General features: G+C 42.4%; 1 protein-coding gene and 1 pseudogene across 1 annotated transcript in view; one reads left to right on the top strand and one right to left on the bottom strand.

Moving 5' to 3' along the window:
* Positions 1–15,939, top strand: part of CNTNAP2 (contactin associated protein 2) — a 2,149,916-nt gene that overhangs the window by 1,866,934 nt on the left and 267,043 nt on the right. Inside the window, exon 14 of the mRNA XM_089329590.1 lies at positions 12,082–12,238. Within this exon, the coding sequence (XP_089185716.1) occupies positions 12,082–12,238 (157 nt within the window). The remainder of the gene's footprint in view (positions 1–12,081; positions 12,239–15,939) is intronic.
* LOC149127618 (U2 spliceosomal RNA) lies at positions 4,861–5,021 on the bottom strand (annotated as a pseudogene).

The raw sequence follows: 15,939 nt of genomic DNA, 5'->3' as shown, positions 1-15,939 counted from the left end.
GAGAGCAGGACCTGCAGAGAGCTGAAAAGGAGTTGCCAGAAGGGGGCGCTAAGCAGCACAGTAAAGTGTTTCTGGGACTTTGGACAAGTTCTGTTTCCTCCACTAAAAAGCCCCCTGTGATTCCTTGACAGAATCTGTAGAAAGGATAGTAGTAATACATATAGTAAGACGAGGTTTCATCAAGCTGTAAAGGATGCTTTTAAGTTTTCATTTTGTAGACTGTAAAAGGCCTGTGGTATTATTTTTAATACCCTATAGAAGTAGATGGAATGGAACTAATTGAATGCCCCAGTGACCGCACTGGGTCTTATCTTAGACTGTGCCGGGATAATATTTGCTTAAGCAGCCTGTTAAGTTACTGTGTGCCTCCCAGAAGCTCCAAAGAGCACATTTGGAAAATCACAGGTATGTACCACATTTCCATCAAGGGGCCCCCATGCATTTGTCCATGTGCTTCCAAAACACCTTGTTATCAGCAAAATCACAGAGTTCTGTGAGCTTTTTCTTTCTCCTTCCCCCAGTTGAGTCATTCGAATCATAATAAACCCTTCACCCTAATAAAACTTGATCTTAAGTGAGTACAAATAGTATGGTGATTATATTTAATTCAATCCATATTCGGCTGCTTTAATTCAATAGGCCTTACTTTGGTAATTTAGCTCCTAGTTAACTTGGAATCTAGTTCATCATTAGCTAATCTTGTTGCCATGATTATATCTCTTTAATATAGTTAACTAAAATCTCCATATTCTAAGGTTAAAGAAATTCCTGAACTCTTGTATAATTAAATGATTTCTTTTCTCACCACTTCATATTCATGTAGTTTTAAAAATTCTTTCCATTTTCATCACCTTTAACCGCTTTTCCCAAAGCCAATTAACAGGTAAATAATGATTTGTAAAGCAAAAGGTAGCACTTCATTAGCATAGTGCTGGAATAAGGCAATTATTTGCTCAAAGTAAATTGAACTTGCTGAATACATACCAAATTAATAATTTATTTTAGTTATGGTGATTTAACCAAATTAGTGCTAATAACAAGGCTACAATTGTTTTTCTTGTTGGCATTCTTTTTGTGGCTGATGTGGAAACAGCTGAGTAAAGCATTTTGTGCATACACTGAACTTATTTTCTTGAGAGGAAAACAGAATGATGTCACTATTGCATCTCCCTAACCAACAGCACTTGTTACATGAAGACTAAGCTATGGTGACTTAAGAGAAATGTGAGGAATGGGACAGGAACTGGGAAACCAGGCTCTTCTGACTGGGTGTCACCCTCGCACCGGGTAGAGGAACGTCCTTGCAGATTTCCCCTTTGGTCCCATCCTGCTGTCTAATAAGAGCCCTTCCTGAGGGTCTGAAATACGATATAACCACTGAGCCTGGCTGCATAGCTAAGGACTCCTGGAACCACCCATTTGGATAAGGACTCTCAAACAGTAAAAAGGTCACATGACAAAAGCAAAGAAGGGCATGGTGGTCACCAAGGACTGGGAAGAGGGGAAATGGGCAGTTGCCAGTCAACAGCCATAAGGACTTCTGTTAACGAGAGGAATACGTTCCAGAGGTCCCTTGCCCAACACTCTACCTGGCGTTAACGATACTGTTCCAAATCCTCACAAGGTTCTTAGGAGAGGAAATCTTCTGTTAAGAGCTTCCCCAAAAAGAAACAAATTTCCAAGAACAGGCATCTGTTGCCAAGACCTTCTCATTCTGTTCCTTTCTCTGCCTGCTGCCTCCAGGCGTTTCTTCCCACCATTCCCCCACAACCCTGCTCAGCCGTGACCTTCTAGCTGTCACAAGACAAACTTGAATTCCTCAGGCTGGCAACGCTGGCCACTCTGGTCTGCTGGAAATCCTTCCTGCATTCTCCCTCAACCCCCTCTGGCTGCCTTCTGCCCAGACCTCCTCTATGGCCCTCTGCCTCTCATTCTCTTCTGAAAAATGCTGTCATAATCTGAGGATTCCAACTTGATTTCTGCCACTTCCAATATTTTTTTTTTGTTTGTCCTGGTGGTTTCTAAAGCAAGATTTTCAGTTCAGAAAATGCTTCTGAGACCCAGGCTTCTACAGCCAATTCCCTATTATATGATGTAAGCTTGTCATCTTTCCGTCAACATTCCCTCAACTTCTCATCCCCCTTCATAGTCCCTGTCTTAGGGAAGCAAATCACCACCCTCTTGGTTGCCCAACACAGCAGCCTGTGATTAGCTCCCAGCACCTGTGGCCATCCTCCCTCCCACCCAAATCCCACTAGTCCCACGCCAACTGTATCCCTTAAGTCTCTGTTTCTTCTCTCTCTTCTATTCTTTTTCCTCTGTATTAAAATCAGGGCATCACATCTGTGCTCCCTGATTCCACCCCTCAGATAGCCATCTCCATCTTACTGTCGAACTTTTTAATCCTAATTCATTGCTTAGAATCCTTTAGTGGTTTCCTACGATGTTGAGGATAAAGTTAAATTGTCTTAAATTGGGGGCAAATAAGCACTGAAAAGTAAGAATAAACCGAGGAAAATAACCAGACAACTTTGTATGTGTGTGATATGGAGCTCATTTATATCTGTTACTGTCTGCTGCCACTGCCCTCTCAGACAGCCCACTCCAGCCTTGTTCTACCACTGATGCCCATGCTCCATCTGGAGCCCTTCCTGACTGTGTGGTACAGTCTGATCCCTTTCCATAGGAGCCCTTACCTCTCTGTCATATTTATTCATCTGGCTAGTGCCTGTTCAATGTTGAAGACGTAACTCAAATAGGAGTATTTTATCGCCTCTAGGAAAATATCTTCATGGCCCCATTGCCCTCACCCACCCTTCTCTGTCTTCACTTTTTTTTTTTAAAGATTTTATTTATTTATTTGAGAGACAGAGTTATAGACAGACAGAGGGAGAGACAAAGAGAGATCTTCCATTTGCTGGTTCACTCCCCAAATGTCCACAATACCCAGGGCTGGGCTGGACAGAAGCCGAAGCCAGGAACTTCTTCCAGGTCTCCCACACAGGTGCAGGGACCCAAGGACTTGGGCCATCTTCCACTGCTTTCGCAGGCCATAGCAGAGAGCTGGATTGGAAAAGGAGCTGCCAATATATAGACCAGCACCCATGTGGGATGCCGGCGTCGCAGGCAGAAGCTAAGCCCACTACACCACAGTACCAGCCCCCACGAGACTTATTACACCATATTCTCCATCAACATGTTTCTTCTTTTTAGGGAAAACCAATGGATGCTTGCTGAATGCATGAATGAATGAGTGGGTGAATATTAGGCCAAACAATAAAGGGAAGTAGTATGATACAACCACCTCTCAGTGTCCATGGGAGTTAATCCCAGACCCCCCTCAGGAAAGGGCCTATAGCACATGCATGCTTCCCACCTGCCTTCAGTCCTCTCTAGATTACTCACTGTACCTAATACAATGTAAATGCTATAAAGTGGTTGTTTTCAAATAATGCGTGGGAAACAATGACTAGGTAAAAAAGCTTGTATATGTTCAACAGAGACATGTTGTTTTGAACTATTTTTGTTCTGCAGTTTCTTGAACCCATGGGTGCAGAACTTGCAGATACAGACAGCGGCCTGGATACAAAACAGGAACAATGTGTTGTACCTTGAAGTATCAGATTTCTGATTCGGGTTTGGGGGAGCTGATTTGGGTAACTGAAAGAATTGTTTGACCTTTATTAGGCCTAAATTTTCTTTTCCCTTAATTTAGGAGGTAATAGACACAGCAAAAGTCTGTTTTCAACCCTAATTTTCTATGATCTGCCTATTAGCTCACAGAAAAACAAGAGCAACCATGGTGTTGGCTGTGTGTTGTAGAATCAGTTCAAGGCTTGTGCACCTTCAGTGTGGGCTGACTCCACCAGGGCCACTGATCTCCTGAATCCGTTCCCATATTCCAAAAGCTGGAATGTAAAGTTCTTTTCCAAGTAAAGAGGTATACATCCCTGTGAATATTCTGTATCTTACTGTTCACTCTGATTTTCTTTTAAGTTTGGATATGTTTATTAAAGTTTATAGAAACATCATAACCAGAAACCTGCTTCATAAATATAAATCTTTTAAAATGATATAAATAATAAACTTCAGCCTAGGAATCTTCCGATACAATGCAAACAATGAGAACTGCAGGGGGCATCTTTTAATATTATGCAAGAATGAGTAAAAACTTTCATTTCTAAAATAAAAACACCCTGATTATTTTAACCCAAATTATAAGGAGCTCATTTTTGGCATTGATGTGACTATTAGACCCAAATGACAATCGAAACTTGTATTTTTTTTTTTTTTTTGACAGAGTTGACAGTGAGAGAGAGAGACAGAGAGAAAGGTATTCCTTTTCTGTTGCTTCACCCCCCAGTGGCCGCTGTGGCCGGTGTGCTGCGGCCAGCGCACCGCACTATCCGAAGCCAGGAGCCAGGTGCTTCTCCTGGTCTCCCATGCGGGTACAGGGCCCAAGCACTTGGGCCATCCTCCACTGCACTCCCCGGGCCACAGCAGAGAGCTGGCCTGGAAGAGGGGCAACCGGGACAGGATCTGGCACCCCGACTAGAACTAGAACCCGGTGTGCCGGAGCCGCAAGGCGGAGGATTAGCCTATTGAGCCGAGGTGCTGGTCTGAAACTTGTATGCTTAAAAGTTAAACACGTGGGGCCAGTGTTGTGGTATAGCCAGTAAAGCCATTGCTTGGCAACCCATTTAGGCACAAGATTGAGTCCTAGCTGCTCTACTTCTGGTCTTCTGTTACTGGCCTGGAAAAAGCAGTGGAAGATGTCCCAAGTGCTTGGGCCCCTGCACCCACATGCAGACCCAGAAGATTTCTTGGCTCTTGGCTTCAGTCTGGCTCAGCACTGGCTGTTGTGGATGAAAGATGTCTGTCTGTCTGACTCTCTCTCTCTGTCTTTCTCTAACTTTCAAATAAAATAAATAAATCTTTAAAAAAGTAAACATGTTAAGTACGTTTCTCATAGTGTTCTGTTGATACTACACTTGATCTTAGCCAAAAGGCCGAGAAGCGATGTGTTCTGTTGATACTAATAACTGAAATAAAAATATTTGCAAACAGTTTCAAAAAACATCATGAATCTGTTTCCCAAATAGGGCATCTGAAATATCAAAACTTTTTTCTCAATTTTTAAAATTTATGTATATAAATGAAACAGGTTTCATATATTTCATATATGAAGTTTTAAGATCATATTGCTGTGGCTTAATAGGCTAATCCTCCACCTGCGGCGCCAGCATACTGGGTTCTAGTCCCGGTCGAGGCACTGGATTCTGGCCCAGTTGCCCCTCTTCCAGGCCAGCTCTCTGCTGTGGCCCAGGGAGTGCAGTGGAGGATGGCCCAAGTTCTTGGGCCCTGCACCCCATGGGAGACCAGGAGAAGCATCTGGCTCCTGGCTTCAGATCAGCGTGATGCACCTGCCGAAGTACGCCAGCCATGGTGGCCACTGGGGGGTGAACCAACAGCAAAGGAAGACCTTTCTCTCTGTCTCTCTCTCTCACTGTCCACTCTGCCTGTCAATAAATAAATAAATAAATAAATAAAAGATCATACTAATATCCCCCACCCTCTCTTGCTCTCACCCTCTCTGCCCCTTCCATTCTTATTTTACTTCTAATTTTTATAATGACATACTTTCAATTTACTTCCAAATTACAAACTTAATCTTCCACTAAATAAAAAATTCAACAAGTAGTAAGTAGGAAAAACCACCATTCCTCAGAAGTATAGGCAGGGCTATAAACAATAAAAAAATCTCAAGATGTCAATTTCATTCAGATACATTACTTTTTTTTACTGTTCCATATATGTTACCATAAATCTGAGGAAGTGTATGATATTTGTCTTTTTGGGACTGATGGATTTGACTAAGCATAATGATCTGTAATTGCACACATTTTGGTGCAAAAGGTAGGATTTCATTTTTTTTGATGGCTGAAATCCATCATGTATATTTACCAAATTTGCTGTATCTAGTCATCTGTTAATGGACATCTGGGCTGATCCCATATCTTAGCTATTGTGAATTGAGCTGCTATAAAAGTTGGAGTACATGTAGCTCTTTTTTTGAAGGTTTTTATTTAATGAAAACAAATTTCATAGGTACAGCTTTTAGGGATATAGTGTTTCTTCACCCCATTCCTGCCCTCCCACCCCACTCCCATCCCACCTCTTACCCCCTCTCCCATTACATTTTTCATTAAGATTCATTTTTAATTGACTTTGTATACAGAAGACCAAGTCTATTCTAAGTAGAGATGTCAGCTGTTTGCACCCACACAGACACACAAAGTATAAAGCACAGTTTGAAGACAAGTTTTACTATTAATTCTCATAGTAAACCTCATTAAGGACAGAGGTCCAACATGGGGAGCAGGTGCACAGTGACTCCTGTTGTTGATTTAACAATTAACACTCTTATTTTTAATGTCAGTGACCACCCGAGGCTCTTGACATGAGCTGCCAAGGCTGTGGAAGCCTTTTTTTTTTTTTGGCAGAGTTATTGAAAGAGAGAGAGAGACGGAGAGAAAGGTCTTCCTTCCGTTGGTTCACCCCTCAAATGGCCACTACAGCTGGCACGCTGCGCCAATCCAAAACCAGGAGCCAGGTGCTTCCTCCTGGTCTCCCATGCAGGTGAAGGGTGGAAGCCTTTTGAGTCCACAAACTCCATTGGTATTTAGACAGGACCATATGCAAAGTGGAAGTTCTCACCTCCCTTCAGAGAAAAGTGCATCCTTCTTTGATGGCCCCTTCTTTCCACTCGGGTCTCACAGAGATCTTTCATTGCAGAACCACTTTTGAAACTATGTCTTGGCTTTCCATGCCTGAAATGCTCTCATGGGATTTTCAGTCAGGTCCAAATGCCTTAGGGGATGATTCTGAGGTCAGAGTGCTGTTTAGGGTGTTTGTCATTCTAGGAGTCTGCTGTGTGGACTGCTTCCCATGTTCTCAGTGGGAATGCTTCCAGCTTTTCTGCATTCACTAGGATGCTGGCCATGGGTTTGTCATAGATTGCCTTGATTGTGTTGAGGAATGTTCCTTCTATACCCAATTTGCTTAAAGTTTTCATCATGAAAGGGTGTTGTATTTTATCAAATGCTTTCTCTGCATCTATTGAGATAATCATATGGTTTTTCTTCTGCAGTCTGTTAATGTGGTGTATCACATTGATTGATTTGCAAATGTTGAACCATACCTGCATACCAGGGATAAATCCCACTTCGTCCGGGTGAATAATTTTCCTGATGTGTTGCTGAATTCAATTGACCAGAATTTTGTTAAGGATTTTTGTATTTATGTTCATCAGGGAGATTGGTCTGTAGTTTTCTTTCTCTGTTGCATCTTTTCTGGATTTTAGGTATTAAAGTGATGCTGGCTTCATAGAATTTGGAAGGATTCTCTCTCTTTCAATTGTTTTGAATAACTTGAGAAGAATAGGAGTTAGTTCTTCTTTAAATGTTTGTTAGAATTCAGCAGTGAATCCCATCTACTCCTGGGCTTTTCTTTGTTGGGAGGGCCTTTATTGCTGATTCAATTTCTGATTTAGTTATGGGTCTGTTTAGGTTTTCTATGTCTTCATGGCTCAATTAAGATTGTATGTCAATTTAGGTTGTATGTCTCGAGGAATCTGCCCATTTCTTCTAGGTTTCTCAGTTTGTTGGCATACAGCTCTGTGTAGTAATTTCTGATGATTCTTTTTATTTCTGTGGTATCTGTTGCTAAATTTCCTTTTTCATCTCTAATTTTATTGATTTGGGTCTTCTCTCTCCTTTTTTTGGTTAGTTGGCCAATGGAGTGTCAATTTTTTTATTTTTTCAAAAAATCAGCTCTTCATTTTGCTGATCTTTTGTATTGCTTTTTGGTTTCAATTTTGTTTGATTGATTTCTTCTCTAATTTTAATTATGTCTTTCCTTCTACTGGTTTTGGGTTAAGTTTGCTGTTTATTTTTTCTAGATCCTTGAGGTGCATAAATAGTTCATTTATTTGGTACCTTTCCATTTTCTTGTTGTAAGCACCAATTGCTATAAACTTTCCTTTTAACACTGCTTTTGCTGTATCCCACAAATTTTGGTATGTTGTATTGTCATCTTCATTTGTTTCTAGAAATTTTTTGCTATCTCTTTTATTTCTTCTATGATCCACTGTTCATTCACTAAAATGTTCATTCTCCATTTTTTTGCATATGTTGTAATGATTATTGAGTTGCTGATTTCTAGCTTCATTGCATTGTGATTCAAGAAGATGCATGGTATAACTTCAATTTTTTTTAATTTGCTGAGACTTGCTGTATGGTCTAGCATGTGGTCAATCCTAGAGAATGTTCCATGTACTGGAGAGAAATATACATACTCTTTGGCTGTAGGGTGGAAGGTTCTGTAGATATCAGCTAGGTCTATTTGATCTATGGTGTCGATTAACTCTGCTGTTTTCCTTAGGATTTTCTGTTTTGTTGATCTGTCCCTTGCTGAGAGTGGGGTATTGAAGTTCCCCATCACTATTGTATTTGGATCTATATCTCCCGTTAAATCTTTTAACATTTCTTTTAAATAGCAGGTACCCTGTGGTTGGGTGCATATACATTCATAATGGTCACATCTTCCTGTTGAATTGATCCTTTGATCATTATATAGTGTTCTTCTTTGTCTCTCTTGATGGTTTTTGTGTTAAAGTCTATTTTGTCTGATATCAAGATGGCCACACCAGCTTTATTTGGTTTCTATTAGCATGGATTATCTTTTCCCATCCTTTCATTTTCAGTGTGCAAGCATCTTTGTTGTTAAGATTTGTTTTTTGTAAGCAGCAACTAGATGGATTTCCTTTTTTAATCCGTTAAGCCAGTTTGTGTGTTTTAACTGGGGAGTTGAGACCATTTATAGTCAGTGTTACTATTGTTAAGTACTGACTTTGCCCTGCCATATTTCTCTAAATAGCTCTGTTTATGTACTTTGGATTTCATTTGTTCTTTTGTTGGGTGATTATCTACTTTTCCAGTGATGTTCTTGTTTCTGTGTGTAACACATGTTTGAACAACTTTCCTAGGGCTGGGCGAGTACTTACAAATTCTTTCAATTTATATTTTCTGTGGAAGATCTTTATTTCTCCTTCATCATAAATGAGAGTTTTGCAGGATACAGTAATCTGGGTTGACAGGTTTTTTTCTCTTAAGACTTGGAGTCTGTCTTGCCATTCTCTCCTTGCCTGTAGGGTTTGTGATAAGAAGTCTGGGGTGAGTTTAATCAGGTTTTCTCTGTATGTGATTTGGTGTTTCTCTCATGCACATTTTAGGCTCTTTATGTGTTACTGAGGAGAGCTTTGCCACTATGTGTCGAGGTGAGGTGAGGATCTTTTCTGGTCTGTCTGTTGGGAGTTCTGCATATTTCCTGGATTTGAATGTGTCTTTCTTTCTCCAGAAGGGGGAACTTCTATGCTATTATTTCATTAAAAAGGCCTTCTAATCCTTTCTCTGTTTCGATGCCTTCTGGAACTCCTAGGATCTGTATGTTGGATTGTTTGATAGAATCTTGCAGATCGACAACCTTGTTTTTCAATTTCCTGATTTCATGTTTTGTTTGGTCTGACTGAGTTATTTCCAGAAATGTGTCTTCTAGTTCTAACATTCATTCTTCTGTTTCATTTATTCTATTTCTGAGAATATCCACTGTATTTTTTATTTGCTTTATTGGATTCTTCATATCTAGAATTTCATTCTGATTTCTCTTCAATATCTCAATTTCTTGGGAACACTTTTCATTTAGGTCATGAATTTGTTTCTGATTGCTTCTAAGTAACCTGAAGATTAATTTTCTGAATTCCCTTTCTGGCATATCCTCAATCTCTTCTGCTTCTGTTATTGAAGAGGTGATGTAGTGTTCCATTCTGGGGCTAATACTGTCTTCTTTAGTCTTATTAAAATCCACCCCCCCACCTAGTTTTTCAGCATTTCTGGTTCCTTTTATCTTTAATACATATCGTGGTGCTGTTGGCAAGACTTCCTTCTGCTATGTGTCTGTGCATTGCCAGTGGAAATACATAACCCGGCCTCTGGAAGTCCTGCTCACTTCTGGATGGTGATGGGGGCAAATAGGAGAGCTCTTGTGCACTAAGCCCCACCTACTTGGGCCATGCTCTAGTGTGTGAAAGGAGCTAGGATTTCAATGTTTAGAACTTCTCCCCATTGTACAGCTCATGTGGCGGTGGGAGGGGATTACTCTGAAATATTGCGATCCTCATTCCCAGGTGAGTTGAGTGGGGTGTGGTGAAGTGGCCCCCACAATTGATGGGCATGTGCATGGGAGACAAATGCAGTAGCACCCTGTTTACATTAGGAGATGTAAACAGACAAAATGGCTTCTCCCAGCCAGCTGCAGGTCCAGTTGTGGGGAGGGGGAGATGCAGATGGGCACCTCAGAGGTGTGCCCGAGTTCTCTATCTATTCCCCTATTCTTCCCTCTTGGAATTTCAAGCACAGTTTACCCAGCTCTCCCACTTGCGACCTCATGCCTCACCTGGTCTGCCTGGGGAGGGAGGGAGGGAATGGCGTCACTCGTCCTGTTTTGCTTCTCCATCACACCTCTGCTGTGTCTCTGTGACTCTCTGCTCCCTCTGTGTGGTCCTACTCAGTCTCTGCTGGACTCCTGGGATTCTCTGCTCAAAACTAGGGCTCTGTCACCAGCCTGTATCCCCTTTCCTTATTAACAATCTATTTTCCCCCTGCAACTCAGAATGTCTTTTTGCTATACCGGCATCTTGGCTTCGCCACAAATAAACTCTTCATATTCTGATTTCATTTCGTTTAGGTAAATTCCCAGGTGTGGGATGGCTGGGTCATACGGTAGATCTGTTTTCAGATTTCCGAGGAATCGCCATACTATCTTCCATAGTGGTTGCATTAGTTTACCTTCCTACCAGCCGTGTATTAGGGTAGCTTTTCCCCCACATCCCCAGCAACTTTTATTATTTTTTGATTTGTAGATGATAGTCATTCTAACTGGGGTGAGGTGAAACCTCATTATGGTTTTGATTTGCGTTTCCCAGATGACTAGTGACCCTGAGCATCCTTTCATGTGTGTATCGGACATTTGTGTTTCATTCTTTGAAAAAACACCTGTTCGTATCCTCACCCCATTTCTTAACTGGATTGTTTCTTTTGTTGTTGTTGAGTTTCTTGGACTCCTTATATATTCTGGATAGCAATCTTTTATGAGGCACATAGTTTGAAAATATTTTCTCTCATTCTGTGTGTTGCCTCTTCACTTTGCCGAGAAGCTTCTTTACCTTGATGTAATCTCATCTGGCTGTTTTATTTTATTCCCTGTGCTTCTGGGGTCTTATCCAAGAAGTCATTGCCTAGGTCAATGTCTTGCAGTGCAGTGTTTCCGCTCTGTTTTCCTTTAGCAGTTTGATTTAGATTCTTGATCTCTTGTGAGTTGATTTTTTATAGGGTGTAAGGTAGGGATCTTGTTACATACTTTTGCATGTAAAGATCCAGTTTTGCCAACACCATTTACTAAAGAAATTTTCCTTTCTCCAGGGAGTGATTTTAACTCTTTTGTCAGAAATTAGTGAATTACAGACATATGAGTTAATTTCTGGGGCTTCTAATCTGTTTCATTGATCCACATGTCTATTTTTATGCCAGTGCCAGGCCGATTTGGTTAAAACTTGAAATCTGGTATTGTGGTACCTTCAGCTTTGTTTCTAATGTTCACGATTACTTTGGCTATTTGGGATCTCTTGTGTTTGCATATGAATTATAGATCTGAGAAGAATGTCCTTGGTATTTTGTTTAGAACCAATTGAATCTGTGAATTGCTTTGGGTAGTATGAACATTCTGGTGGTATTAATTCCTCCAATTTATGAACATGAAAGCTTTTTCCTTTTTTTGTTTTCTTCTACTTCTTCTGAAGTTTTTTAATTAAATATTCTATTATTGAAATAACTTTATTTTTAAGAGAGGTGGGGACATTCAGTGCTCAGAGAACAATACCTGTCTTGGGGAGAATGGGTGTAAGTATGGCATGATAATGACTGAAGCCAGATCTGTTTCTCAATGTGCCTTCCCCCTTTCTTGTAGATGGAAGTCCTTACACTTGGTGGGTTGGCAAAGCCAATGAGAAGCACTACTACTGGGGAGGCTCCGGGCCTGGCATTCAGAAGTGCGCCTGTGGCATTGAGCGTAACTGCACAGACCCCAAGTACTACTGTAACTGCGACGCCGATTACAAGCAGTGGTGAGTACCACCTGCCATCAGCTCAACCAAGGGCAACCCCTTCCCGCCCCGGCCCCGGCAATGTGCCTTGACATCATGCTAATTAGATAGAGGGGGAAGTTTGAAAAGTGCTGGAAAAAAAAAGAGAATGGGTAAGAAGGTTTGGAACTCACCCAGCTGACAAATTTCAGGAAGATACTGAAAAATATAAAAGCAGAAAGAGGTCAGTGTGACAAGGGTTTGCCTTTAGGAATGGGCTGACACATAATTGATGTGTTCATATTTTATTCAGAAAGGAAAATAATGAGCCATGATGTAGACAGTGATTTGCATTATAAAACATGCTGTGGAAGAACAGAGAGAGTGGCCTGGCAGCAAGCCCATATGTGTGCAGGGAGGGTGCCTGGTCAGTGATGTCTCCTGGGGAGTGCTACCACCTGCTGTGATGTTTGCTTTGAGTCTCAGGACCAAAACAAAACAGAACAACAGCCTCAGTGGGGGGTAGGGATCATTCTTTGCTCCTGTCTACAGCAAGTGCTTACCTGTCTTTCCCTTCACTGCACTGTGTATAACTGATACAAATCAGTTCAAGAAAGATCTATTTTGGGTTTCTTTCATCCCTCTGCTGGCTTTTGTCCTGCTTTGCAGCAAATGGCTAGGTCTGCTTCAGTAGTAGAGAAAGATAAAATCAGCTGTCATTCCCTGTTGTTGTTTTTTTGTTTGTTCGTTTGTTTAAATAAAAGGCCCAAAAGTTTAAGGAGAAAGGATCTAAACTTTAGTATGTTTCCCCCCAGAAGCGCACGATGCAGCGCTGCCTTCCTACAGTTTTAGAACCCGGAAGGGCTCTGTGTGCTGGGTCCCCGCCTCTGCACAGTTGAGCCCTGGGTTTCCTCGTGGGCCGCGTCTGCTTCAGTCTGCCTCCTGCCCTACGCTGTGGGCAAGGACAGTTTCTAAGACATGTTCATCCTGCCAGTGAACTGAAAGCAAATTCTCAGAATGTAAAGCTATGTGACGCGCAGGTAGGCTGTTGTCAGAAGGCACAATTGCAACAAATTGGGTTATAAATTTAATTGGCTTTTGGCAATTCATGAATCAAGGCAGCCGCCATTCTAGGAAATGATGAGCGCCCCCACTGGGCACTAGCAGAGCAATGGTTTCATAAGGCAGAAACACTGAACAACAGAGGAAGAAAAACCCGACTGCTCACATCACATTACTTCAGCTGACTTTTTCGTAAGGGATAAAGCGGAGGAGATTTTCTTATCATGCCAGCCAAAACTGGATTGCTTGGGTACTGGACTACTGTATCTCTTTCTCCTGATGTCTCAGACAGTCTGATGAACAGCTTAACTATGGCTGGCTGGCTTGGAACCTCAGCATGAGCAACTCCCATTTGGTTTGGTCTCTTGGGCCTGGTGCACTCCGAAACTATAAATTTTATTTAACAATGTCTACTCATTTTCCAAAACCCATGCTTCTTTTACTAGCTGGAATAAATCACCAAAGCTGTGCATTTCAATGGCTTAAAATTTCTGTGTGTAAAATACTTGTACAAAGCTATCATTCATTTTATTAAAAAAATACATTATATATATTTATATATGTGTGTGTGTGTGTATTTGAAAGACAGAGAAACAGAGAAAGAGGGAGAGAGAGAGAGAGAGCAAGAGAGAAATCTTCCATCTGCTGGTTCACCCCTCAAAAAGCCACAATAGCCAGAAGTAGGCCCTGCCAAAGCCAGGAGCCTGGGACTCCAACTGGGCTTCCCATGTGGGTGGCAGTGACCCAAGGACTTGGGCCATCTTCTGCTACTTTCCCAGGGAGCTGGACCAGAAGCACCATTCCAATGTGGGGTGCTGGCATTGCAAGCAACACAACACCAGCTGCTTTATTTGTAATTAATTATAAAGAGAACATGCTACTCAATTTTATATGAAAGATATCTATACACATATACACATAGCCGTGTGCACACCCTATAGAAAGTCTGGAAGCCAAGAGAAAGCAACTGAAAGGGCCCGGGTTTTGAAGTTAACTTCTCATTCTTTCACTGTCAGTCAGTCATTCATTTAATATTGATTGGGCATCTACGTGTCAGAGACTCCACTTAGCCCCGGGGATAAAGCAGTGAATGACACGAGCAGGAAACTCGGCCTGATTCATGTTGTTGTCATTCTTCACCATCTGTATGTTGTACAGCAAGTCTGGCAGACTGCCGCTGTGATCCATCCATTTGTGTATTCTGTCTTGACTCCTGCCTGGGCGGGGAGTTGCTCTGAGTGCTGCCTCCCTAACCAGAACTGTCCCAGCTGGTTCCTCATGCAGGCAACCTGACACATGCTGCCTCCACCACCACTGCTCCATCCTTCTTGCCCCTCACGGAGGAGAGCTGAGGGTCGCAGGGAGAGGAAGACCTACTGCCTACGCCCCAGGGCAACCTGCTTCTATCAGATATCAGCATAAGAGCTCAGGGATACAGTGATCCCCAGAACATGGCCAAGCACTAGCTGAAGGGAAACACACAGATGGACAGCACAGGGGTCAGCACTGTGGCTCAGTTCATTGCAGCAGTGGCTTGCAGCACTGGCGTCCTGGTTGGAGGCCCAGCTGCCCCACTTCCCATCCAGCCCTTGCTAATGGCCTAGAAAAGCCACGGAGGATGGCCCAAGTGCTTCGGCCCCTGCACCCATGTGGGAGACCCAGAAGAAGCTCCTGGTTCCTGGCTTCGGGATTGGCGTAGCTCCGGCCATTGCGGCCATCTGGGGAGTGAACCAGCAGATGGAAGATTCATTCTTTCTCTCTCTCTCTATCTATCTCTCTCTACATCTCTATCTCTATCTCTCTCTTAAATTCTGCCTTTCAAATAAATCAATAAATCTTTTTTAAAAATGCCCAGCATAACACAGTCAGTGTCAGAGGATCCCACAGGGACTGATAGAAGAGAATGTCAGCCTGAGGTAGTGAAGACAAGTAAGGACATCTCAGAGAAAGAGGCATGCTCAAAAGAGAAGTCTGCCTGGCGCACGCTTCCTTGCCCGGTGGTCTTGGAGGAGTAGCATGAAGGAGCTAAGTCAGTGCAGTAGGTCTGGAACGACCCCTGCAAAGGAAAGGAGGAGCCACAGGCAGGCTAAGTATGTGAGCACAAGGGCACCAGGGCCTCCCTTCTGCTCAGGGGCTCAGAAGTTTGGACTTCCTGCCGAAGCAGCCCTTTAAGGCAGAGGCAAGAGAATGCTGCAATCGCCCTTGAAAACCATTGAGGACTTGAGACAAAGGATGGCAGGATATGCAAAATGAGGGAACACATTTGAAATATTTGCGAAATGATATCCATAGGATCTGATGTTGATGGCTGGGAAAGGAAAGAGGAGTCTGGGTGGGCTCCTAGAAATGGAGTGGATGGAAAGCCATATATCAAGCTCAGGAGAGGGGGTGGGTGTTAAGTTCAGTTTGTAAAATATTAAGTTTGAGGCCCAAGCCTAATTTTTCTGTCTAAATCCAGAGGGGCACCATCAGTAGAATTACAGGTAACACATATAGATTTTAGAGAAACATACTTGCCTCTGAAACATTTCAAAAATACTCTATTTATTTATTTATATTTGAAATGCACAGAGACAGACAGAGACCTCCAGTCTGCTAGTTCACTCCCCAAATGCCCCAGGCGGAATCCAGGAGCTAGGTACTCAATGTGGGTCCCTCACATGGGTGGCAGGGGCCCAAAT

Source organism: Oryctolagus cuniculus, chromosome 3 (assembly GCF_051225735.1).
Source record: "Oryctolagus cuniculus isolate XC-2025 breed Fujian yellow rabbit chromosome 3, ASM5122573v1, whole genome shotgun sequence".
NCBI lineage: Eukaryota > Metazoa > Chordata > Mammalia > Lagomorpha > Leporidae > Oryctolagus > Oryctolagus cuniculus.
This window is presented reverse-complemented; position numbering and strand designations above follow the sequence as displayed.